The 25575-nt window shown below is 33.8% G+C and overlaps 1 protein-coding gene and 1 non-coding gene across 2 annotated transcripts; both read left to right on the forward strand.

The window, feature by feature from the left end:
* The first annotated feature begins 3012 nt into the window (after window positions 1-3012).
* Window positions 3013-8678, forward strand: LOC100777641 (WAT1-related protein At4g08290). The gene is made up of 7 exons (XM_003544648.5): window positions 3013-3289; window positions 3425-3487; window positions 4445-4561; window positions 5635-5878; window positions 6512-6670; window positions 7566-7717; window positions 8330-8678. Exons 1-7 carry the CDS (start codon window positions 3081-3083, stop codon window positions 8475-8477), a joined length of 1092 nt encoding a protein of 363 aa, XP_003544696.1. The 5' UTR covers window positions 3013-3080; the 3' UTR covers window positions 8478-8678.
* Window positions 8679-23425: 14747 nt separating this feature from the next.
* Window positions 23426-23532, forward strand: LOC112999460 (small nucleolar RNA R71). The gene has a single exon (XR_003264647.1). It is a non-coding gene; the product is annotated as a small nucleolar RNA R71 (small nucleolar RNA).
* The last annotated feature ends 2043 nt before the right edge of the window (window positions 23533-25575 follow it).

The following is a 25575-nucleotide window of genomic DNA, read 5'->3' on the forward strand; positions in this document are numbered from 1 at the left end:
TTTTTAACTAAACGATTTTTAAATCAACTTTATTTCATTTTAATAAAATATTTTAAAATAAATCTATTAATAATTGAAATATGAATTAGAAAATAAAATATATGAAGGAATGTATTCAATAGAATGTGTGTAAGTGTTCCTAATAGTTTACTTATTATTTTATATCCTTAATTATTATTTAAAATAAATAATTGTAATTTATTTTATATTTAATTATATATAAAAAGATTGTGTGTTTGTGTGTTTTATTTTATATTTAATTAATTATATAAAAATATTTTGTTTGTATAATATGTATATTATAACTTTTTTTTTATCTGTATGCATATTATAACTTTAGTCACATTATTTTATATAGAATGAACATAACAATGAAACTAACATTTTTAATTCATAAATCTTGTATTTTTTTTTCTTCGAGAAACTTGGTGAATAATGTTACTCTAACTTTTCTTCTATTTCTATTGATCTTTTGTATTTAAATATGTATAATATTAAAATCAAACAAACCTAAAAGTAATAAAAAGACTAAGATAAAATAAACAAAAAAGAGGACTAATTAAATTTTATATATAAAGGATAATTACACTTTTTTTACCCATGAATAATTACAATGTAGTAAAATAAAAAATTGATTTAGTAAAAATAATTAGAGTTATTTAGTGAAAATAAAAAAGTGATTTTAATTATCTAATGTAGTAAAATAACAAGTAGTATTAAGAAAAAAATGTGAAAATTATACAAAATTTCTTTTAACAACTTATGGGATTTTTTCTTTCTATAAAAACATATAGATAATTAAAAAATAAAAAATAAATAAAAAAAGAAATAACAAAATAAAAAACCAAATAAGAAAAATGAAAAAAAAACTCAATTTAGGAAAAAAAATAATTTCTAAACTTAGTTTTTTTTAAAACACGTTTAGAAATTGATTCTCTGGAATCTAATTACTAAACATGTGTAAAAATAAAAAATAAAAAATATAGTTTAGAAAGCAATTCCTGAGAAATCAATTTCTAAATAATGTAAAGAAAACTGTAGGTAAAAATTAAATCAGTTTCGAGCGATTGATTTTTCACCTTAAACAGTATTTTGTATTATTAGGATAAATATTTTTTGAATTATATTATTTAGATAAATATTTTTTTTGTATTTTAAAAGTAAAAATCTCAGTTATTTTGTCAATTTCATATTTTCGACATTGTAAGACAAGTTTTCTTTATTGCTCATCAATCTTAATCCAAAGAAAGATAATTAAACAAATGTCTTAGAATAATTCATTCAAATGATCCTAACAATTAACTATCATCCAATTAATTATAATTCATCATTAACATAACTTTTAAAATAATTATCATAGAATAATTATTATAAAAGTCAATAAACTTATCATATATCTAAGTTGTAATTGGATAACCCTGATTTTTTTTTTACATTTTCAGTGTAAACTCTAATAAATTACAATTTTGATTAAGTGAATGTTTATCGAAAAATAGGGAGTTAAAAAATCTCTAAGTGTCATTTTAGAGTGAGACCTTTTCGACAAAAAAATTAGTTATGACGAACGTTATACATTTGCCTACATGATGCTGACGAATACATTCAAATTTAAAAGTAGTTATTTAGAATGACAAGCAAAACAAGTCACACTTTTAGAAATATGAAGTTTATAAACTAATTGTACGTACATGTCAAAAATATAGATCTAGAATTAGACTGTTATTAGATTAAAAAATCTATAAATAAAAAACTCGATGCTTATTTTTCTTTTGGATTGAATTTCTATCATTCAAATTCCGTAAACATCATATGCCACATACATTTATGATTATCGGTTCCAAAGTCATAATATATGTATTCATTTTACTTTCAATAAAATTTCTTTTGGTTTAAGTTTTTTTATTACACTTTTCTCTAAACTTTTAATCTCTTTCTAATTTTTATTTCTTCTTAAAATTTTATTTTTTAATTTTTTCAATCTCACTTTCTAATTATCAAATTTAAAATCTTTTCAAACTGTGGTAATGGATAGTAATGTTATTATCCAAATAATAATGACCAGTGTTTTTGCTACTATATAAAAAAAATTTTAAGTTGAAAACTTAAAGTTTACGATCAAACTTATGGATTCTAGGTCTCATAATATAAAATTTTATTTATTGATAGAATTTTATGTGAAAAGTGTAGTCGTATAAGTAAAGGATATTCGAAAATAGTTTTACAATTTTCGCAATTAACACACATGCATGCTATCATCTGGCACCTATTTGCACTCTTCGTATTCTTCACGATCTTCTTCCCATTATATTTTAAGTACGTGGCTTCAAAGGAGGATTCCACTCAAAATAATGGTTCCCATAGATTGTTTAACCATTGGATACTGCCAGAGAAAAATTGCACCCACAGTTTTAATTTGGAGATGTTTGTGCAAAACATGATACTAAAGATTTTACTAGTAACTAGTAACTGGAGGGTTAATCATTGTTTACTCCAACTGAAGGATACACAGTGTTAGGAACATTCCCTTTATTTTGCATAATTTGTATATACTTTTGTTACTTTATTTTGCATAATTTGTATATACTTTAACTAACGTGACGTATTAAACTATTCATCACTTCTATATATATTAATATTAGTGCAAGTGCAGCAAAAGCTTGAAAACGTTAATGTTTGATCAAATAGTGGTTAAATGGTACTAACATAAGCAAAAAAAAAAAAAACTGGGGGTAATGTAAAATTATGATGTTGCTGAAGTGTGTTCTGACTCATTATTAATTTGATCAAGTTGGTGATCAAGCAAGCGAGTCTAAGGGTATACTATAGTCCACTAAATAATACACAGCTTTTCCTTTTAGTTGGTGGGAACTTTACATGGATGAGAAATTGGATGGGGTGATCTAAATTAAAGGAAAAACTTTAAACAATGGTCTACGACACTTATCTACATGCTATGCATAGTGGATTTTGTTTTGTCTTAATCATTGCTCATGGTGTTATATAAGGAAGACCATTTCATGCACTTAATTGCATAACAACCTTTGCAACCCTTTCTAACAAATAGCAAAATTTGTTAAACGATGGAAGTAATGTGTGGTGCCAAAGTTGGCAAAATGGTCCATAAGGCCAAGCCATATGTGTTAACTGTGGGGTTGCAATTTGGGATGGCGGGGACATACCTCTTCACCATGGCCAGTTTGAACCATGGAATGAGTCGTTTGGTGTTCATTGTGTATCGCAATGCCATTGCGGCGCTGGCCCTTGCTCCCTTTGCCTTGATCTTTGAAAGGTGCTGATTAATCATTTTGTGGTACTTTTTGATTTATTGATATTTTGTTTGAATGTATATATATGACATATTCCATATCTGTCTATAAATTTGGAGTTACTTTGTTTAATTAACTATCTTGTTACAATTTTACAGGAAAGTTAGGCCAAAGATGACATGGACGGTCTTCATACAGATATTAGTACTTGGATTTCTTGAGTAATTACCTTAAACTTATCTATTATAGTGTACTCATGGCATGTGACATGGTAAATTGGAGAAACACCAGTAAATTTTTTAAGTTTAACCATGATACACTAATATGTTATATTATCATCTAATCATAAATTATTCTTGATATAATTTTTAAAGTGATTATCATAAAACTAAACAAATTTATCATATATAATGTTATAATTAGATGATGTTATTTTACATTATCCATAGCTTATTTTCTCTAATTTTTCATCTATATACTTAATAGACACCACCACCTCAACTTCAGTTATAGCAATCACTCACCCATTGAGTAATTATTTTTTGATTATACCGGAACATCATGCTTGAATCTAACTCGAATTTGCGGTTGTGGAAAAACTAGATAGGAAAAAGAGAAATTCTAGTTATAAGGTATCTAGTGAATCCCTCATTAAAATTGAGATCTTGATCAAAGAAAAAGATATCCCATATTTAGAGTCCTTTTTGTATATTATATGAATATAAATAATCTCATTGGACCATAATACATAACAATTTTTTGAAATATGGAAAAGAATATCTTAATATTAACTAGCCTCTGGTTATATTTGATTTGTTTTAAGAATGACTTTATTTATTCCCGTCTCTTTTTTTCCTGTTTGAAAGAATCTTTCCTTTATACTATGTTTTCCAAGAGTCTAGAAAATTTTCATTAGAATAATCGTTAAAGTTGGCACAAATAATCACGTAATTCATTGCTAGACCAAACGAGTTTATTCAACCTATTAATCTCTGATTAATAAAGATTGTGATTATAGCAATTTAAAAAAAAGTTAAATAGGAAGTTTTATAGAGAAACTAATGGATAAAAGTTAAAATACGTTAATATATTAAGACAAGGACCAATTTTATGCTCTCTAAATAAACACACAACTTTTGTGCATGTTGATAATTCGTTCTATATATTTTATGTTGTAGGCCAGTGGTTGACCAAGGATTCACTTTCTTGGGGATGCAATACACTTCAGCTTCCTTTGCGTCCGCTGTTATGAATGCCGTACCCTCCGTAACCTTTGTGCTTGCAGTAATTTTCAGGTGAAATTCTATTTATTGAAGATAAATTTACTTTTATTTTATTTCTAGTAAAAAAATTTGAGAAAAGGAGCATGCAATTGTCTTTCTGTCGTAAGTCTAATATGTATAAAAAATTTGTTGATGTTTATAAGAACATTTATAATGTGGGCATTTTATAAGTTGTTTAAAATTAAATAATATTGTTTAATAAATTTTTATCAATGAAACAAATGATTTGATAGTGTGTCACTTAAGTGAGTTGTTTGTATAAATAATCATTTCTTAATTTATTCTTACTTATTTTAAAATCATTTTTCAATTACAAAGTTTAATGTGACTGAAGTTAAACATTCACTCTAATAATTTTAATATTAAAGTAAATTCTTATGTAAATTTTTTAAATTTAGGTGGCATTATAAGACTCACAAACTTAAGATAAGTAATTCATTTTAACAATATCATACATTGTAAATGCTCTAATAGTTATTCTCTATGTACAAACTAAGATATAAGCAAAAAGAAAAGAAAAAAAAGCTAATTCACGTCCATTGATAAAATTAATTAATTAAAATCTTTTAATTTTGATAATTTCAATAAAAAAGTAATTCATTTCCTAAAGTATCACCTACATTTGATTAATTGTATAACACAAAAAAAAAGTTGTTGGAAATAAAACTTTAAATAAATGAAAGGTATTTTGAAAATAACATCATTAAATAAGAAATATTTAAAATTTGCTTATATTTTAGTCTATCACACATAAATTTTTTATTGTTTTGAATTGAGTGAGTATCATGAAAGTTACACAAATAATAATATATGATTAAATAATAGTATAAGACTCTTTTATAGTATAAAACTCTTTTATACCATTTAGTACACCAATATTAAACGTAAAACTTTAATGCTTTTACTTCCAACTATTTTCCTTAAAAGTATGGTTACACATTCGCTTATCCCAACAATATCAAGTAGTTATGACTAGTGTTTATAATATGTACAAGTACAAGACAAAGAAAAAGAGTATTGCACCTATTGGTAATTAACAATCTCCAATTGAAATTCTATATACTAACTACTTTGTGTTCTATCAGGTTAGAGCGTATAAAAATAAGGGAATTACGCAGTCAAGCAAAAGTAATCGGAACCTTAGTAACCTTTGCTGGGGCATTGTTAATGACACTATACAAAGGCCCTCAGTTTGACCTATTTCATCATTCAAACACAGCCCACCAGCAAGGTGGAAGCCACTCCACTCAGAATCACTCACACTGGGTCGCCGGAACTCTCTTCATTTGCCTTGGTTGTCTGGCTTGGTCTTCCTTCTACATATTGCAGGTATCTAATTAGTGTATTAAGAGTAAATTTTTTTAGTATACATATGGTTACACTAAGGTTAGGACCTATAATCTCATGTTATTACCCAAACTCTCTCACCACTACTCTGACTCTAGCGGGTTGCATTAAAAGTAAATAAGATATGCATAAATGTATATTTGGTTATTCAAACATAAATTATTATATATGACAAAAAAAATGTTATATATGATAATTTTTGTTGACTGATGTGATATTTACCTTATAAGTTACATTAATAATGACTTATAATATAATTAATTGATAATGTAGAATTTTTACTGATAATGTATAAAAATTAAAATCATGCATTAATATAAGAGTTTAATTTATATGTATTGTTAGGGTAATTTGTTTATGCAGACAACTAATTAGAAATTATGTTAGGAATAATAGATAAGATTGTTATTTTAAAAGTTAATAAATTTATTGTATATGATTATTTTTAATTGATTGATAGTGTAAAATTTTTTTATTTGACATAAATATATAGACCATTTACTCTTAATATGATTTCATCAAATTAATTTTGTATTAATATAATTAATTGATATATTAGGCATGTGACTCAATATTTTTTCTGTTCTAATGTACAACAAAATGTAATTTATGCAGTCCATAACGGTGAAAAGGTACCCTGCGGAACTATCACTCTCATCCTTGATATGCTTTGCGGGTGCTTTGCAAAGTGCCGTGGTTGCTCTGATTGCAGATCATAACCCTCGAGCATGGGCTATCGGTTTCGACTACAGCCTCTATGGTCCTCTATACACTGTTAGTGCCATAATTTCAATTTTTTGTTAAATCTCTTGGACCAACTTTATTGTTGTTGAAACGGTGTCATATTTTTTTTAGTTTTTTAATAATTATTTTTTTTGGAAAATATGACAAATCACTTTTTAGTGAATTTTTTTTTAAATTTTTTTTTTTTACAAAATTTGAAATAAAAAATTTACTTATTAAGATTGAACTTAATTTCACTTCAACTAATGTTTCGGTAAATGGTGTCATGTCTAGCTGAGCAACATTTTTATTTGAATATCAATTCAACAATTTTTTTAATAGCATAAAAGAGAACAAATAATGCAAGTGGGATCCTTTTCTTTTCTTTTTTATTTGCAGGGTTGGATCTACAAGTAACCACATCTCTGCACGTAAAGTACTTAAAACAACACTAGAGAGACAATCTGATAATCATGTTTTCAATGTTAATTCATGTGTTTATAGCTACATCTGTGCAATGCAGTAACAATTGAAACACTAGAGAAAATATTTTTATTTTTATTTTTCATAAATTAAAAAATTTTTTTTGAAATATAATATTATTTGTATTTTTAATATACATGTTAAAAATACAAATAAGATTTTATTATTGTATTACTTTCTATAGGGATATTTTAAAAAAAATGACATTTTCATAATTATGTATAAAAAAAGAAAATAAAAAATGAAAATGTAAAATGTTGTTTTAAACCAAACATGTCCTCAAAGAAGAATTAAAAAAAAGAATAAAAAAACAAGTCCTCAACTTTTTTTGTTTGAAATTGGATTCAAGTGCTCATTTTATATGTTGAGTTTTATGTTATGGTCTTATCCCAAGGCCAATATTATGTTTAACAAATATCAACTGGGAATAATGAGTTTTTTTTTTCTGTTTTTTCTATCACAGGGAATAATGAGTTCTGGAATAGCATATTATATACAAGGGTTGGTAATGCAAAGCAGAGGTCCAGTGTTTGTAACATCCTTCAATCCTCTTTGCATGATAATTGTTACTGCTTTGGGTTCCCTCCTTCTAGGAGAACACCTCTACCTGGGAAGGTATCTTACTATTTCATTGCTTTGGGCCTAGTCCAGAATTTTTGTTGCTTGTATTGCTTTTCAATCCGAATTTATATTATTTTGTTTGCTACATTTGTTAGACAGTGTATTTCAACAAAGCACTGCAAATATTTGTTTTCACGAAAAATTAATAGCATAAAACGCATAGACAATTGTTACAACATCCTGCAAAAGATTAACTATATAGCCACATTATTTTGTGTTTTATCCTTTTACTCAATGTGTTTCTCCTTTTTCTCAGTTTGCATGTCATTTTTAAGTAATTGTCCATTTGTCCCCTTAAAAAAAAAAGGTTAAGTAATTGTCAACAGTACTTTTTTAATAGAACTCTATCTTACACCTTTTATGTCATTTGGTTCCCACTTCAACCCCTGAAGCTTATCAACAATATATATATATACACTTGTACACTAATATTTGTTTAATTTTGCATGAAAATATTTTTTTAAGCAATATATTTTTATTATAATTTTTTTAAATAAAAAACTAACCAATACTAAATCATATGTTCTTCTATACGGTAAAATGAAATATTAAATTATATATGCTTGTATAATTATGATATTGATCTTCATACATCATTCATCTCAGCATCATTGGAGGCATCATTATCGCAGTGGGTCTATACTCTGTGGTGTGGGGAAAAGGCAAAGACTATAAAGAAGACATGTCATCACCAGCAACAACAAAAGAAACAGAAACAATGCAGCTTCCGATTACCTCACCAAATAATAAATAACAGAGACTTTGCGTTAACTTATAGAAACGAAATTTACATAGTAATTCGATCGACTTATGTTGGCGGAAGTGACCGATGATAGCGTAATATGCAAATCATATAGTGATTTGTTGTGCTGGTGTGGGCACTATATTTAGCCATGTTAAGTTGAAACAAGACTTTGTTTAAGTTAATACTAATTTGTTAGAAAGTGTTTTGCTATCGTTAGTTATACCAAGAGTTTATATTGTTAATCAATGTGCAATTCTATTTGCTTCTTGCTTTTGTGTTTTTTTCTTTTGTCACTGATTTTTATGTGAAATATTCACTAATTTTATTAATAAAACCTGAAATCTTATCCAAGAAAATCAATGTCAGTTTTATTCAAACTAATGAGTTGTTGATTCATGCTTTTGTGCTTGTAGCATCTTAAGGAGAAAGATAAATTGTGTATCTCCTTTTTCGTATTTTGGTATAGGTAAAACATTCCCCCCTAATTACGTAAATTGAATCTCATTCCTTTTAGACCAACTAGTTCTGATCTGATCCCTTACAAAAGATTATGGAATGCTAGATCTGATTTCCATTTGCAAGACACAGAACAAGGAAAACGCAATAATGCATCGACACTGCTTTCATTTCAACTTTCCCAAAGAGAAAAAGGAACCATTATGATTGAATTGTCACATCCACATTCTCCTTACAGATTACTTGAAACGAAAATAGTAAATTTTAAACAATAATAGGGTAACCATTATATATATGCTAAAGCAACAGTAAGTAAGTTGGATCAACTGAATTGGAGAGTGAGCCGCATTAACTTACATACAAATTTTTATTTCGAATTCATAGAATACTCTTCCCCATGCCAACTTAGACAATCACACAACTACTTTAAACAAAAGGGTTACCTCACTTGCAGGATGATATATATGCAGAAGGACTGATGGAACAAGGTAATGTGCGGTTTGAAACACTAAATACACAATATTGTTGCGTCTAAAAAGCTGGCAATAATACCAATGACTATCATATGAGAAAACTACATGCGATATTGGTGCAGATGAGTCTTGCGGGAACCACTACAATTGAAACTCTTGGTATCAGGAAAAAAATTATAATTGAAATTGTCATTTCATTTATTCTTCTATTTTCTTTTCCTAGAAGTGCTTTGAGAGAAGTTTACCCAGACAACAATTTAGTCATACAAATGTCAGTTCTGAAGACAAATCTATTATACTAAGCTATCATTACCTAAACATATCTGCTCCAGATGAAACTAATATATTCAATACATAGAGAAAGCAAGACCAGTAATTCTTTTAGTATGGCCTTTGATTATACTTTTAACCTGCAAAATAACTTTGCATTAACTCCAAAAATCTCAAATCTTAGTACAATATGTTTACAGACAGATAGCTCTGCTACCTTTTCGACGTGGACATTATATATTTGAATAAAGGAATTGTGTCCATGCCTATAGCAATGTTATGCCAAGGATGTAATGCAAGAAAGGTTGTCGCAGGTGGTGGAGGCATGAAAGTCATCACATCCTGCACTTAGCCAAGAAGATTGAAATTGGTTAATTGGCATAATTCCAAACTTATACTCTTGAATAATCACTACAAGAAAAATGACCTATGCTTACGGACGTCTTTTGCCTACATACATAAATTAGTATAGGTAAAACTCAAAAATACTTTTACCTACAACTAATTAATGTAGGTAAAATTCAACAACCTGTACCAGTGATTATTTGGCGTAAGTAAATTCATTAAAACTAAAAAAAAACTTCTACCTATAACTACTTTGCGTAAGTAAAACAAAATAAATTGTTTGAATTTAAATACCAATCTCTTATTTTTTTTAGTAAATATATTAATTAAAGAAAATATGTTAATTAATAATTTTAAGAATTAATTTTAATTTAGATTAGTATTCTTTTTATGGATTAATTTAATTTATCTTGAATTGTTTACTCAATAGAAGAGAAAATATTTAAAAAATGTAATTCTTGGTTTGTACCGACGATAATGGCCCATTGTGAATACTTGCCCCATCTCAACTTTTCATTTTGCACTAAGTGAGCGTGAATACTTGCCCCATCGTGAATTGTTTCTCAGTTCCCACACTTATCATAGAGAGTGAGAGTGAGCTCTATTCACAATTTTTCTATTTTCACAGACTCACCAGAGAGTAAGTTCTCTATTTTCTCGATTCTTGGTCGCTCTCTTCTCCGTTCTCTCTATTTCGTTGTATGGTTGCTCTCGTAGAGTTCTCTCCCTCCCTCCCTCTCTCTCTCTCTCTCTCTCTCTCTCTTAGCATTCAAACTTGTTTATCTCGTTTAACCACTACTAAAAAATAATGATTTAACATCGCACGATTAACATCGGTTTCTTAAAAAACCGATGTTAAGAAAAGCACAATGACATTTTTGTAAATAAGTCAAGTTAGTTAACATCGGTTATTTAAATAACCGATGTTACCCGATGTTAACTACTTTATATTATGTGAAGGACTTGATATTAACATCGGTTATTTAAATAACCGATGTTATGTAATTCAGGTAACATCGGTTATTTTGAAAAAACCGATGTTGCTCTTTTCATAAATTAAAACACAAAATGATTTTGGCCCCTCGCGCTCAGACCTTAGCTGTTTCTCCTTTGTCCTCTTTCTTCTTGCTACCACTGTCGCTGAAGCTGCGCTGAAGGTACCACTGCCATTGAAGTTGTGACTACCGCAAAGGACTTCGTCTCTGTCGCGATTGTCACTGCAACCTGTGTGTCTTTCCATTCACTCTCAGTGACTGCGATTGAGGTACGTCTCTGTCGCGATTCTTTGAATGTTTGTGTCACTTTGTTTTGACCTAAATGTTGTTCATTGTGTTTTGAGAGAATGGTTGTCCACGAAAATGCTGTTAGTTTTGAAATTGTAGAGGTTTCCATAACCCTATTTTATTATTCTATTTTTTTGGCTAGTAATGTGAAACTGTGATGGTAGTGTTTATTTTTACTGCCTTTGATTTTGATTTTGCTTCATTTTTGTTTCTATTTTGAAAACATGTCTTGATGGAGTGTTTTGATGGTAGTGTGTGTGTGAACGTGAAGGAGGTCTATGCTCTTCATTAGAGAAATCACCTTATCATTCCTGTTAGTGTATAATCAGTTTAACTTTTTAAGGTCTATGAAATGTTTTCATTGCTATTTCACTATCATAGTGTATTTCGTTCCTTTCATATCCTACTCCTCTAAACCATTCTTCCTCACAAATGCCTACTACCCTTTCTTCTATCAGTTTTGTACCCTTTTGCATGCACTTCTCGTTATATGTATCACTAGTCCTGCTTATGTTTCTTCACTCCCTATTTCCCTGAGAAGGCAAGCTTCGATCCTTTTTTCTATGAAGCAAGGTTTTATGGCCAAGTCTAATTGTCCAACTGCCTGTTTGGCAGCATTTTTTTGTGCCTAGCCTGGCATATTCCTGCAACCCACTGATTGCTTTTAACCCTCTGCTTATTCACACATACCTTTTGTTTATTTAGTTTGGCCAATTCTTGTTTTATGCTCCCTTATCTGTTATAGGCCTGATTCACAAATGTTGCAGTTATTCTTTTTGGTGCGGTACATTACAGTTTATAGTCCTCTAATTTTGTTCTCATGAGTCATGACTCCCCTCCCCCCTCCTTTTTTGCAACTTGACTGTTATTTTCATTAACTTGTTTAGTTTTGGTAGTTGTAACCACTGCTTTTGAGATAGTTTAAATTTTAAACATTTGTAGGTTGTATTAATTATTTATCTTGTATCCTTCATCTTCAATATAACAACCATTTCATTGTCCTGTTGTAGCATTTTTGGGGTTGACTGCTCTGTACTGCTATTAAGTTACAACTATGGTTCTATTAAGGAATGCTCCTAAAATAAGAGTATGAAATGAGACAGGATGATAAAATAATACATCATAGCATTAGTGTGCACGAATGATGTCTTCTGCGGTAGTAGAGTTTAGATTCCAATGTAAGACAACAATCTGTAGGTCAATGTATATTTCCTCCTTTTGTTTTGACTTTTGAAACCCTTATAGACATTGTTTATGCTGCCAATTTCTATGAGTCAATGTATATTTGTGTTATCTTTGTTTATCTAGGCACAGAGACATTCTTCATGAGTTTACCCAGGTGTGTTTACATTATGTTTCCATTTTGCATAATGTAGTTTAATGTTTCAACTTTCTATCAGTTCAAAAAGAACGAATCTCTAGCAATATAGAATGTTACAAAGTACATGTTGTTCATTATATACATGACAAGCATTGCAAATTCTTTGTTTAGTGGATGGATGGACATTGCATTGGATTAGACCTGCTGAACTCGTAGATTCTAAGAATTGAGCTACTTTCCTTGATATCTGTCTTATGATTAACTTCATCCAACTGTATAGTTCACATTTTGTTCTCCTCTTTGTCTGGCTGCATATTCTGTGAAAACAAGTGATAGGTACACATTGCTTCATCTTTCTCATCATGCAATCAATAAATTTTGATGCATGCACCTTTATACATAAACACTGCATGTTTTACCACTTGAGGACAAGTGAGCTGTTCTCTTTTGCTTGAGAACAAGCAAAACTGTAAATTTAGGGAAGTTATTAGTTGATGAATAAGACTAACTTTTGTGTATAAAACTTGTGTATTTTGTATCAAACTTTCCTAATTTATGGTTGTTTTGTAATATTATAAGTACTTTTAGTTAAATATAGGTAATAGATAATTTATACTTTTGTTTTGTGTGTTTAATAATCAATTTCTCTCAATTTCAGGTTAATTAGGCAAATTGGCAAAAGTGTTGTTTTCACCTTCTCGCTAAGCCAATCTGCTGGCTTAGCGAGCATTCGCTAAGCGCGACACTCAGTGGCTAAGTGCGAGGAAGAATCCAGAAGAAGATGAGCTGTCAAGTTCACTGAGCGCACCGCTCCAGGTCATCAAGCGCACCGCTTCAGCTCATCCGCTAAGCGAGAGAAGCGCGCTAAGCCAAAAATCACTAACGTGTGCTAAGCGGTCCATACGTGCGCTAAGCGCACGAGCACGAACAAGGCCACCTATTTAAGCTTGAAATCAGATTTGCAAATGGAGTTTGAAGTTTTTCTTGAAGAAGCCTCTGCATGCACGAGAATTTGGCCCTGGCTTGAAGCTTTTTCTTGTTTAGGAAGTTCTAGAGAGAGAAAGGTCCAAGTTCCAAAGAGTTCTGAGAGATTTTGTTGTGTGAAGATCTGCAAAGATGCGAGTTCGAAGCGGAAGCCGTTCTGAGAACTTGAGATGAGTTTGTGAGTGATTGTGAGATCCTAGAGGTGAAGGAGACATCCTCACCACTTGTGTTTTTGTAGTCTTTCATCTTGTTCTTCTCTTTGTTGTAAAGGAGGTTTCCGGACTATGGAAAGCTAAATCCTCTGTTGGATCTTCCCTGTAGGTACCTGGTGTAAATATATTTCTATCTATGTATTGATGTTTTGTGAGTTCTCTGTGCTATCTACTTTTCATTCCAGTGTGCTTTTACCTTGATCACGTAGATGCATGCTTTGTTAGGGTCATTCAACAGTGGGAACTGGTCTAATTCTAAAGTCCTTGGTAGTACAAGACTAAGTTGTTGTGCTATCACGAGGGATCTGGGTACAAGAACTTAGTTGTGTATGTATCTCTTAATGCGGTCTTGGTTGAGTTTAGTCTTACAAGAGGGATCTGCAGACGAGGCTTGATCAGGACTAGGCTTGGCTATCATGAGGGATCGGGGTCTAGCAGTCCAAGAGAAAACATAGGAACACATGAGCATTGTTAAATAGAGAACATTCTTTTTAGCATCAGGAGCCTATGAGGAAGACCAACGCTTTCTCTACTTGTTTTTACACAGTATTTCTCTCGTGTGATTTTCTTTCTTTTTGCCTAGATAGTTTAAATACTTGTTCATAACCACAGTTATATTTTCATACCAGACGCCTATTTATCGAAATAGTTTGCCAGATAACACAAGTTCCCTGAGAGTTCGATACTCGGTTCTTATTGTTTTATACTACTTGTGCGATCCGGTGCACTTGCCGGCAGTGAACAGTGGGTTGACAGCAACACCGGTGTGCGGACTGATGATGTAGGATTTACGTTGGTAGACCTAAAGAAACTAGCTTACCAGAATGACCCTTTCATCATGGCAGAACAAACTAAGCAAGTATTTTATGTGCAAGACCTTTGTGATGAAAGGTGGTCCGTGGTTCTACACGGGAAAACAATTGGTGTTAATGTAGAAGATGATGATTCATACATGGAAACTTATGTTAGTCCTTTGTCCACACAAATGACTCCTAACGTCGTCGGAGAAGAAGAAGCTGACGACATTCATGCTAATCGTAATGATCATGATGAAGGAGAATTAGTTAACATCAACTTCAATTAGGAAAGAAAATTAAGGCTATCAAATCTGATTTTGTTAGTGAATACTACAATAGACATTACAAATAAGGTGAGCTACATCTAGAACTCTTCACATATTTTTTTTCCTTAAATAAGTGTGAAATTCTTCTGCAATATAAAATGTTGGACAAACCTAGCATGAATAGAGTTGTGGAATGACAAAACTAGACTCTTAAGGATATGGTAAGAAGTATGATTCTTCTCTACCAGAGTCACTTTGGGGAAAGACATTAAATATCACAATTTATATCCTCAACAAGGTACCATTTAAAGTAGTTGCTAAAAGATCATACTTTGAGACGAAAATTCAAAGTTCCTTGAGGAAGTTGAGTTTAGAGGGGAAGGAAACATAAGAAGTGTTGTCCTTAAAGAGTAACCTATCATTGACATTGGATAAGTTTTGTACTTACCATTGTTCAAGAAACAGACCTGGTAATTAATAATAATTTTACTCTTGACATCATTCAAGAACAAGAAAACACTAAGATTCTTCCTCAAGTACCACCTATAGTTCAATCTCAATAGCCTCAAGAAGTGTCAATTAGAAGATCCACTAGAAAAATGAGAAATGCAACTTTGGACTATTATGGTGCATTTCTTTAAGAACATAAATATGACATTAAGTTGACTAAGGAAGATCCAATCAACTTTAGTCAAGTCATATGATGTTCTAACCCTTAAAAAGTAGATTAATGCTATTAATTATGTGATAAAATAAATGGCTGACAATGACTTTTGGAATATCATCAAATTACCTTAAGGTGCAAAACCCATAAGTTGTGAATGGATATCTATAATTTAAAGGGATTCAAAGGGTAATGTTGAGATATATAAAGATCATCTTGTTGCCAAACACTTTAATTAAAAGGAAGACATTGATTATAAAAAGACTTTTCATTGGTTTCATAGAAACACTCTCTTAAGACTATGATCGAGGCCGTACCCGAATCAAATAAACATGAAAATGCAGTAACTAGGAAGTGATCCTAGGTCGTTTCCCAACGAGCAGTGACAAACCAAATGTTCATAATATACTTGCAGTAACAGTAACGATTGGGGGGGGGGGTTTGTTTGTTTTGTGATTAAAGAGCAGAACAAGTAAACTGGAATACGAAATTACTAATATTAAAAACGGGTTGTTTCCTTTGATTCAGAAGCCATTCTCTTATCCTGGGTTATGGAGAATTCGTCCCTAACAGTCAACCACTTAATCCAACCCTATTTCAATTTACTAAGCGAAAATCAACTTAGGGTTGTCAATACGTGATTAGGCACCACATACACCAGTTAGCCCTTCGTCCATTAAGCATGAACGCAAGTTAGGCTCAGAGGCAATTAATCGAACACGAAGCGTGCACTGATTAATATTCACGAATTTGGGATAACTGGTGAAGGGAAAACTGCCAGGGAACCACATTACAAGCGAAACCTCAAAGAGAGTTGGGCTTCGTCCTCAAAAGGAAACAACACCAGAAAATCTAGCCTTCCATGGATTCAAACAGAAAACGCAAATGAAACATGAAGCAGAAACGTAAATGAACAAAAACGTAAATGAACAGAAACGTAGATGAAATAGAAACATAAATGAGAGTAGAAGAAGAAGCAAGAACGAAATTGTAATTAGAAACAGAAAACGTAAAATTGCATTACGTGAACAGTAGCATTAAGCAGAAAAATGAAAACCCTAAAACAAAAGCTCTGAATAATGAATAGCATAACAGAATGCCTTGCACGAATCCCAAGGCTTCTATTTATAAAGAGTCACTCAAAGTCACTGGGCCCTATTACAATACTCTGGCCCAAAACGAAATAAACACTGAACAACATAAAATAAAATTGCGAAATTTTCTAATTAGAAATTAACTAAGGTAAGCGTTGCTTTATTTTCCCTCTTCAAGTCCATAACCAAAATCCGGATTAAGCCCAATGTTTCATTAATTCCTGAAATTAGATTAAAAACATCAAATTAGCTAAATGAGCCCAAATAATAAAACTGTCTGATTAATTGACAATTAAGACCAATCAGTAATTAAAATGGTGCAAAAAGGGTTTAGAAAATAGAAGAAAATGATGGCACATCAAAACCCCCCATACTTAGCCTTTTGCACTCCTGGGCAAAATGAAACAAAGAACAAAATCCAAGGATATCAAAGAGAGATAGACAAAAACATTCACATATTTCTCAATGAACATCAAGGAATGAAAGGAATGAGTAACATCTAACATAAGGAGATCCAAAAAGTCAAGACATTCATGAAAATCATCCAAGCAACCCAATCATGGCAAAATAGTTAAAAGTGATAAAGCCTCACAAGATATACACTCTATCTCTCAAGTGTCTAGGCTATTATTTACCCTCAAAGCACCCATGAAAGCAAACACCACATAAACTTGGCAACATTCTAAAATTGACAATCAACCCACAAACACAAGCACATGAGGATCAAAAGGTCTTTTGAGGTTGTAATGGGGCCAAGGACAAGGTATGGAGAAATATGGAATAAGTGGCTAAATCCCAAAGGAATAGAGGAGCAATGGGGAATAAGTGCATATTAAAAAAAATAAGAAAATAAAAAGAAGTAAAGATAAAATTTAAACATGAAGAGTAGAACCAAGAGTTTCATCATTCTTGTGCCATTTAAGATCTTATTCACTCAACTTTATTGCTTTTCTTTTTCTTTTTTTCGAAATTTTTTTTCTCTTTTTTTTTTTGACTCTATAGCCTTTGAGAAACAACATTTCATTCAGCATGTCCAACATTTAACCAATATACAATGTACATCAAGTATGGCCCAAAATACATCATGAAGCATAGCCAACAAAACAAGTTGTCCAATGAAACAAAAACCCCCCACACTTATTCCCAAAACAATTCCAAAGCTCCAAAATTCCTTAAGGATATGGTGATATCATGGTTTTTCACTTAAGGCTTGTAGTGAGCTTCAAAACAAGGAAAGGGAAACAAGGCTCAAAAGGGCTATCAAAGGAATTAATTTAAGGTAAGTCTATTTGGCTAGAAGCTTATAAGAACAAAATTGCATCAATCATTTCCAAATATGCATGTGAATTAGGACGCATCAACAAGAATCAAGCCAAGGCTATTGTGCAAGCAATCAATGGGGCAAAACACACCAAATGATTATGATGATGGATGGCTCAAATTCTCACAAAGGTAAACTCATCACTTTCAAATTGAGCTTTCAAAACTATCATGACATGTAGAGAAGAATCAAGGATTTCAAGTCACAAAATGTCAAGAACTTTTATTTTCAAAACAATTACCCATTTCTTGAACATATCCTATAATTCAAAGAAAAACATGCAAATTCGTACGTGCACACAAAATTGACCCAAAATATTAAACTGAAAATCCGACGAAACTAACAACATTAACAAATTAACACAACTAACAAATTAACAAAACCAACAAAACTAGCAAAACCAAAGAACACTCCCCCCCCCCCCCCCCATACTTAAACAACACATTGTCCTCAATGTAGCACAATTAAAAGATTAAAAACAATTAAATCATCAAAGAGAATCAGACAAGTGTAATAAAAGCAAAGAAGGAGATAGGAAAAGAAAAACTCCCTAAGTCATGGTGGAGGAAGAGTAGGGTGGAGTAAGGAAGTCTCTTCCACCACTACGTCCACTAAAGAAGGGTTCGTGAGGAATGGCTTAAGTCGATGTCCGTTGACCTTGAAGCTCTTGTTTGTGGAGTCGCTTTTGATCTCAACTGTACCATAAGGAAAAACATTAGTAACAACAAAAGGACCAATCCACTTAGACCTCAACTTACCACTCATGAGTCCAAGCCTAGAATTATACAATAACACTTTTTGCCCAACCACGAAGTCTTTTTTAACTATCATACTATCATGGAACTTCTTGGTCTTTTCTTTGTAGAACTTGGCATTCTCGTAGGCTTCTAGGCGGATTTCATCTAACTCACTCAGTTGCAACTTCCTTTCCTCGCCAGCTTGATCCATAGAGAAGTTGCAAGTCTTCACTGCCCAGTATGCTTTGTGCTCAATTTCCACTGGAAGATGACATGCCTTTCCAAAGACAACCCGATAAGGAGACATTCCTATGGGTGCTTTGTAGGCAGTCTGATATGCCCAGAGAGCATCATCAAGCCTGGTACTTCAATCTTTCCTGCTTGGCTGCACAATCTTCTCTAGAATTCTCTTGATTTCCCTGTTAGAAATTTCTGCCTGTCCATTAGTCTGGGGGTGGTATGGTGTGGATACCCTGTGTACCACCCCGTACTTTTTAAGCAGGGCATGCATTGTCCTGTTGCAAAAATAGGTTCCTTGATCACTAACAATTGCTTTAGGTACTCCAAACCTGCAAAACAGATTAGACCTGACAAAGTCTGCGACAACTTTAGCATCATTAGTTCTAGTGGGCTTGGCTTCCACCCATTTTGAAACATAGTCAATTGCAAGGAGAATGTAAACATAACCAAAAGAGACAGGAAAAGGACCCATGAAATCTATACCCCAGACATCAAACACCTCATAGAATAGCATAGGTTGCTGAGGCATTTGTTGTCGCCATGTAAGTGTATTTCTTGCTCTCTGACACTGCTCACAAGTGCTGCAGATCTTCCACGCATCTTTAAAGATGGTGGGCCAATAAAAACCACAATCAAGCACTTTGTGAGCTGTCCTTTGAACACCCAGATGACCTCCCGGTGCGGAAGAATGACAAACTACAGGACTGAGTCAGTCTCATGATCTGGAATGCACCGTCTAATGACTTGATCACTGCACAATTTCCACAAGTAGGGGTCATCCCAAATAAAATGCTTAGCATCACTTTTAATTGACAATATTAACAAACCAGGGAGTAGAAAGAGAGTCAGAAATACTATACAGTATATACAAATGATCATCCAGGAAATCATCCCGAATAGGTGAATCTGCATCAGATACACGTTCGATCCGACTCAAATGATCAGCAACTAGATTTTGTGCTCCGCTCCTATCACGGATCTCCAAGTCAAACTCTTGGAGCCAGAGCATCCATCGGATCAACCTAGGCTTAGAATTAGCCTTCTTCAACAAGTACTTTAGAGCTGCATGGTCAGTGTAAACAATAATGCGGGTACCAAGCAAATAAGATCGGAATTTTTCAAGAGCAAAAACTATGGCTAGAAGCTCTTTCTCAGTAGTAGTATAATTCGCTTGGGTAGCATCTAAAGTCCTAGAAGCATAATATATCACCCTGGGCAATTTATCAATTTTCTGAGCAAGGACAGCCCCCAATGCATAATTTGACGCATCACACATAAGCTCAAAAGGGGTTGTCCAGTCGGGTGCCTGGATGATGGGGGTGGTAGTCAGTGCTCTTTTGAGGCAATCAAAAGCCTCTTTGCATCTGTCATTAAAGTCAAAATCCACCTCCTTTTGCAACAAGTTGGACATGGAAGGGCTACTTTGCTAAAATCCCTTATAAAGCACCTGTAGAATCCTGCATGACCAAGAAAAGATCGCACCTCTCGCCCTCGCACACAAGAGGGGTAAGGCAATTGTGAAATAACAGAAATTTTTGCAGGATCTACTTCAATACCCTTATTGGAAATAATGTGGCGCCTAAAACTATACCTTGCTCAACCATAAAATGACATTTTTCAAAATTTAGAACAAGGTTAGTTTCAATGCATCTATTCAAAACTTTTTCCAAACTATTCAAACAACCATCAAAAGAGGATCCATATACAGTGAAATCATCCATGAACACCTCTATGCAATTTTCTAAAAAATCACTGAAAATACTAATCATGCACCGCTGGAAGGTACCAGGGGCATTGCACAGGCCGAAAGGCATCCTCCTATAGGCAAAAGTGCCGAAGGGGCAGGTGAATGTGGTCTTTTCCTGATCCTCAGGAGCAATAGTAATTTGCATATAACCAGAAAAACCATCAAGGAAACAGTAGTGGGATTTACCTGCCAGGCGTTCAAGCATCTGGTCAATGAATGGCAAGGGGAAAATGGTCCTTTTTGGTAACCTGGTTCAGCCTCCTATAGTCAATGCAGACTCTCCAACTGTTCTGCACCCGAGTAGGAATTAGCTCCTCCTTCTCTTTTTATCACTGTGAGGGCCGGTCTTCTTCGGGACTACCTGGACGGGACTCACCCATTGGCTGTCGGAGATAGGATAAATGATTCCAGCTTGCAAAAGCTTGGTTATCTCCTTCTTCACTACATCAAGAATCACCGGGTTGAGTCTTCTTTGTGGTTGTCTTACTGGTTTAGCTCCATCCTCTAAATTTATTCGATGCATACATGTGGATGGGCTAATACCAGGAATGTCCGCCAGGGTCTAGCCTATAGCCTTCTTATGCTTCTTGAGAACTGACAACAACTTCTCCTCTTGCTCATCAGCAAGGGAGGCAGATATAATCACTGGAAAACTCTTGCTATCATCCAAGTAAGCATATTTTAAATTTGATAGCAGAGGCTTCAATTCTGGTGTGGTCGGATGGACAGTGGTAGAAGGGGATGGTTTCTCAGCCTTTACCTCATAAAGAAAGTCAGAGGTATGTGTACTTCTTGAAACATGGTTAGTCCTATCTGACTCTATAAAATCAATCTCAAGAGGTAAAACACCACCACCAGGCATGCAATCAATATCACTCTCAAATTCACTCTCAGCATCAAATTTAGACATATGATCAAGTACAATTTCAGACTCAATGCATGAAGAGTGAGAGGCATGCAGATTAGAATAAAGATCAGTCATGTATTCATCAACAACATGGTCAATTATTTCAGCACGAAATACAGAAAGATCTTCAGATGGGTATTTCATAGCATCCAGAATATTAAAATGAACAGTTATATCACCAAACTCCATGGACAGTGTGCCTGCATAAACATCTATCTTAGTTCTAGCAGTTTTCATAAAGGGTCTACCTAGAATGATGGGAACTGATCCTTGAGAAAATCCATCTTCCATATTCAAAATATAAAAATCAACAGGGAAAATCAGTTCACCAACTCTAACTAAGACATCTTCTATGAAACCAACAAGGTAGGCAACACTTCTATTAGCTAAATGAATTACCACATCAGTTGACTGCAAGGGGCCTAGAGATAGAGAATTAAAAATAGACAGAGGCATAACACTAACAGAAGCTCCTAAATCTAGCATGGCATTGTCAAACTTACTATTCCCTATGATACAAGGTATGCTGAATGTACTTGGATCTTTGCATTTTTCAGGAATTTGAGGAACAGATTTACCAATCAATGTGGAGACATTTCCGCCCATGCTAATCCGTTCACTTCCTTTAAGCTTCCGCTTATTAGTGCACAGCTCCTTCAAGAATTTGGCTTATCTTGGAATTTGCTTTATTGCATCCAACAGAGGTATGTTTACCTCTACTTTTCTAAACGTTTCCAAGATCTCTTTCTCTGCCTCTTCCATTTTTTTGTTGGAAACTGCTCTTGGAGGGAATGGAAGAGGGGGAATGTGCTGCTTCTGCAAATCAGAATTACCTGTGGAAGAAGATTCACCTGCACAGAAATTGTTAGGTAAATTTTTGTCATCACCTTTTTCTGGAGTAGAGCGAAGTTTGGCAGGTTCATTTGCAGATGAGGAAGGTGCTACGGTTTGAGGTCCTTGACACTGCTTTCCCGACCTCAATGAAATGGCACTGACATTTTTGGGATTTTGGACAGCTTGAGAAGGCAACTTGTCAGAATTCTGGGACTGTTGTTGATTCAATTGGGTAGCCAATTGTCCCATCTGATTGGTTAAGCTCTGAATGGAGGCTCTGGTCTCTTGCTGAAACTGCATGTTCTGCATAGTCATTTGCCTCACAAGTTCTTCGAGGGAAGGTTGTGGAGGGGCCTCAACTGTTGGTTGTTTCTGGGGTTGCTGCTGTTGTTGGATTGGTGGAGGAATGTATGGTCTGCTTGGGCCAGCAGCATTTTGGAAGGAAGGAGCAGGCTGCTGTTGTTGTTGCTGAGGGCTGGACCATCTGAGGTTAGGGTGATTCCTCCATCCAGGGTTGTATCTGTTGCTGGAGAGGTCATAATTGTTCTGCTGTGGTTGATTTTGCTGCTGAGGTTGAGGAGGTCTATTGTAAATATTTGCAGCATAAGCTTCAGGCTGCTCAATTGCTCCAGGTTGCTGCATGGAAGGGCAAAGGTCTGTATGGTGGTCAGCAGAGGAGCACAAACCACAAACCCTTGCAACAGGTACATATTTTTGATTCAAGGCCAGCTGGGTTACCAAGTTAACCAATGCATCCAGTTTGCCTTCAAGCTTCTTAGTTTCAGATGATGCAGATGGGTTTGTAGCTACCTCATGCACTCCTCTAATGACTATGGCATCATTTCTGGCGCTAAACTGCTGGGAGTTGGAAGCCATCTTCTCAATTAAATTTATGGCTTCAGCAGGAGTCATATCTCCAAGGGCTCCACCACTGGCAGCATCTATTATACTTCTCTCCATATTACTGAGTCCTTCATAAAAATATTGGAGAAGAAGCTGTTCTGAAATCTGATGGTGGGGGCAACTGGCACATAGTTTCTTAAATCTCTCCCAGTACTCATACAGGCTCTCTCCACTGAGTTGTCTAATACCTGAGATATCCTTCCTGATGGTTGTGGTCCTGGAAGCAAGGAAAAATTTCTCTAAGAATACTCTCTTAAGGTCATCCCAGCTCATGATGGACCTTGGAGCAAGGTAATACAACCAGTCTTTTGCCACTCCCTCTAATGAATGAGGAAAAGCCTTCAGAAATATGTGATCCTCTTGGACATCTGGGGGTTTCATGGTGGAGCAGACAATGTGAAATTCTTTCAAATGTTTGTGCGGGTCTTCACCTACAAGGCCATGAAACTTTGGAAGCAAATGAATCAGTCCAGTTTTAAGAACATATGGGACATCCTCATCAGGGTATTGGATGCACAAGCTTTCGTAGGTGAAATCAGGTGCAGCCATTTCCCTTAGAGTCCTCTCACGGGGTGGAGGTTGTGTCATGTTCTCAGAATGTGCAAAATCAGAATGCTCAGAATCAGAATGCTCAAAATTATAATGCTCAAGATCAGGATGTTCAAAATCACCAATAACAGAATGCACAGATTCACCAGTAATGGAATGCTCAGAATGATCAAAAGGTATAAAATGATGCCTAACTAATCTATGAAATGTCCTATCTATCTCAGGATCAAAGGGTTGTAAGTCAGATGGATTGCCTCTAGTCATACACTACATTCAGCATGCACACAACTAGTTGCCTTATCATGTAAATAAAGGTGTAGGTTTGAACTACAGCTACCCTCAAATGATATCCAAATGACTTGAAATTTTGTGAGCAACCTTATAAAATGATGAGAAGATAGCACAAAAAATTTCAGACAAAAATTCAAAGTCTAACTATGAAAGCTAAAAATGGTAAGTTAAGAAAAATAAGTGAATAAAACTTGAAAAATAAAAAACTTTTGACAGGATCGCTTGTTTTGGACGATGGAGACCTCAGCCGGCCTACGGCAGGTTGCCACGGCGTAGGAAAGTTTTTTCTACCCCAAATGCATATATAATAATTGCGATTCTGATAACCGGAGCAAAAGTTATGGCCGTTTGAAGTTTTGACAAACACAAAATTTGCTAGTTTTTTGGAACTTTCAAATCTGACCAAACTAAAGGCTCTAGCTATTTTTCCCACAAAATATGGATTAAAAGAAGTTACCACAAAAAAATTCAGCCAAAAATAACAACCCTAGCTACTAAAACAAAAAATCTCAAATAATTCAGCATGGGTGGTCGCTAAAATCCGTCTCTAATTGATTTCTACTACTACTCTGTTTTGCCGCAAGCACAATCTTCACAGCAAAACACCCAAGATTGAAACAGGGGAAACGCTTAATGGGAAAACTGAAACAGAACACACATTAAACAAAATACCAGGACACTAAACAACACTAACACATATACTAACACAATACTAACAATTAATCATAAAACACAAAAGGATTAAACACACACACTAGCTAACTATTATGAACCTTTGGACACTGCTCCCCGGCAACGGCGCCAAATTTGATCGAGGCCGTACCCGAATCAAATAAACATGAAAATGCAGTAACTAGGAAGTGATCCTAGGTCGTTTCCCAATGAGCAGTGACAAACCAAATGTTCATAATATACTTGCAGTAACAGTAACGATTGGGGGGGGGGGTTGTTTGTTTTGTGATTAAAGAGCAGAACAAGTAAACTGGAATACGAAATTACTAATATTAAAAACGGGTTGTTTCCTTTGATTCAGAAGCCATTCTCTTATCCTGGGTTATGGAGAATTTGTCCCTAACAGTCAATCACTTAATCCAATCCTATTTCAATTTACTAAGCGAAAATCAACTTAGGGTTGTCAATACGTGATTAGGCACCACATACACCAGTTAGCCCTTCGTCCATTAAGCATGAACGCAAGTTAGGCTCAGAGGCAATTAATCGAACACGAAGCGTGCACTGATTAATATTCACGAATTTGGGATAACTGGTGAAGGGAAAACTGCCAGGGAACCACATTACAAGCGAAACCTCAAAGAGAGTTGGGCTTCTTCCTCAAAAGGAAACAACACCAGAAAATCTAGCCTTCCATGGATTCAAACAGAAAACGCAAATGAAACATGAAGCAGAAACGTA

The sequence above is a fragment of the Glycine max genome, chromosome 14 (assembly GCF_000004515.6).
Source record: "Glycine max cultivar Williams 82 chromosome 14, Glycine_max_v4.0, whole genome shotgun sequence".
Taxonomy (NCBI): Eukaryota; Viridiplantae; Streptophyta; class Magnoliopsida; order Fabales; family Fabaceae; genus Glycine; species Glycine max.

Coding starts and splice junctions, on each gene's coding strand:
- LOC100777641 (XM_003544648.5), top strand. CDS start 3,081: ATGGAAGTAATGTGTGGTGCCAAAGTTGGCAAAATGGTCCATAAGGCC. Junction 4,562..5,634: donor GTGCTTGCAGTAATTTTCAG/GTGAAATTCTAT, acceptor GTGTTCTATCAG/GTTAGAGCGTATAAAAATAA. Junction 6,671..7,565: donor TCTATGGTCCTCTATACACT/GTTAGTGCCATA, acceptor TTTCTATCACAG/GGAATAATGAGTTCTGGAAT.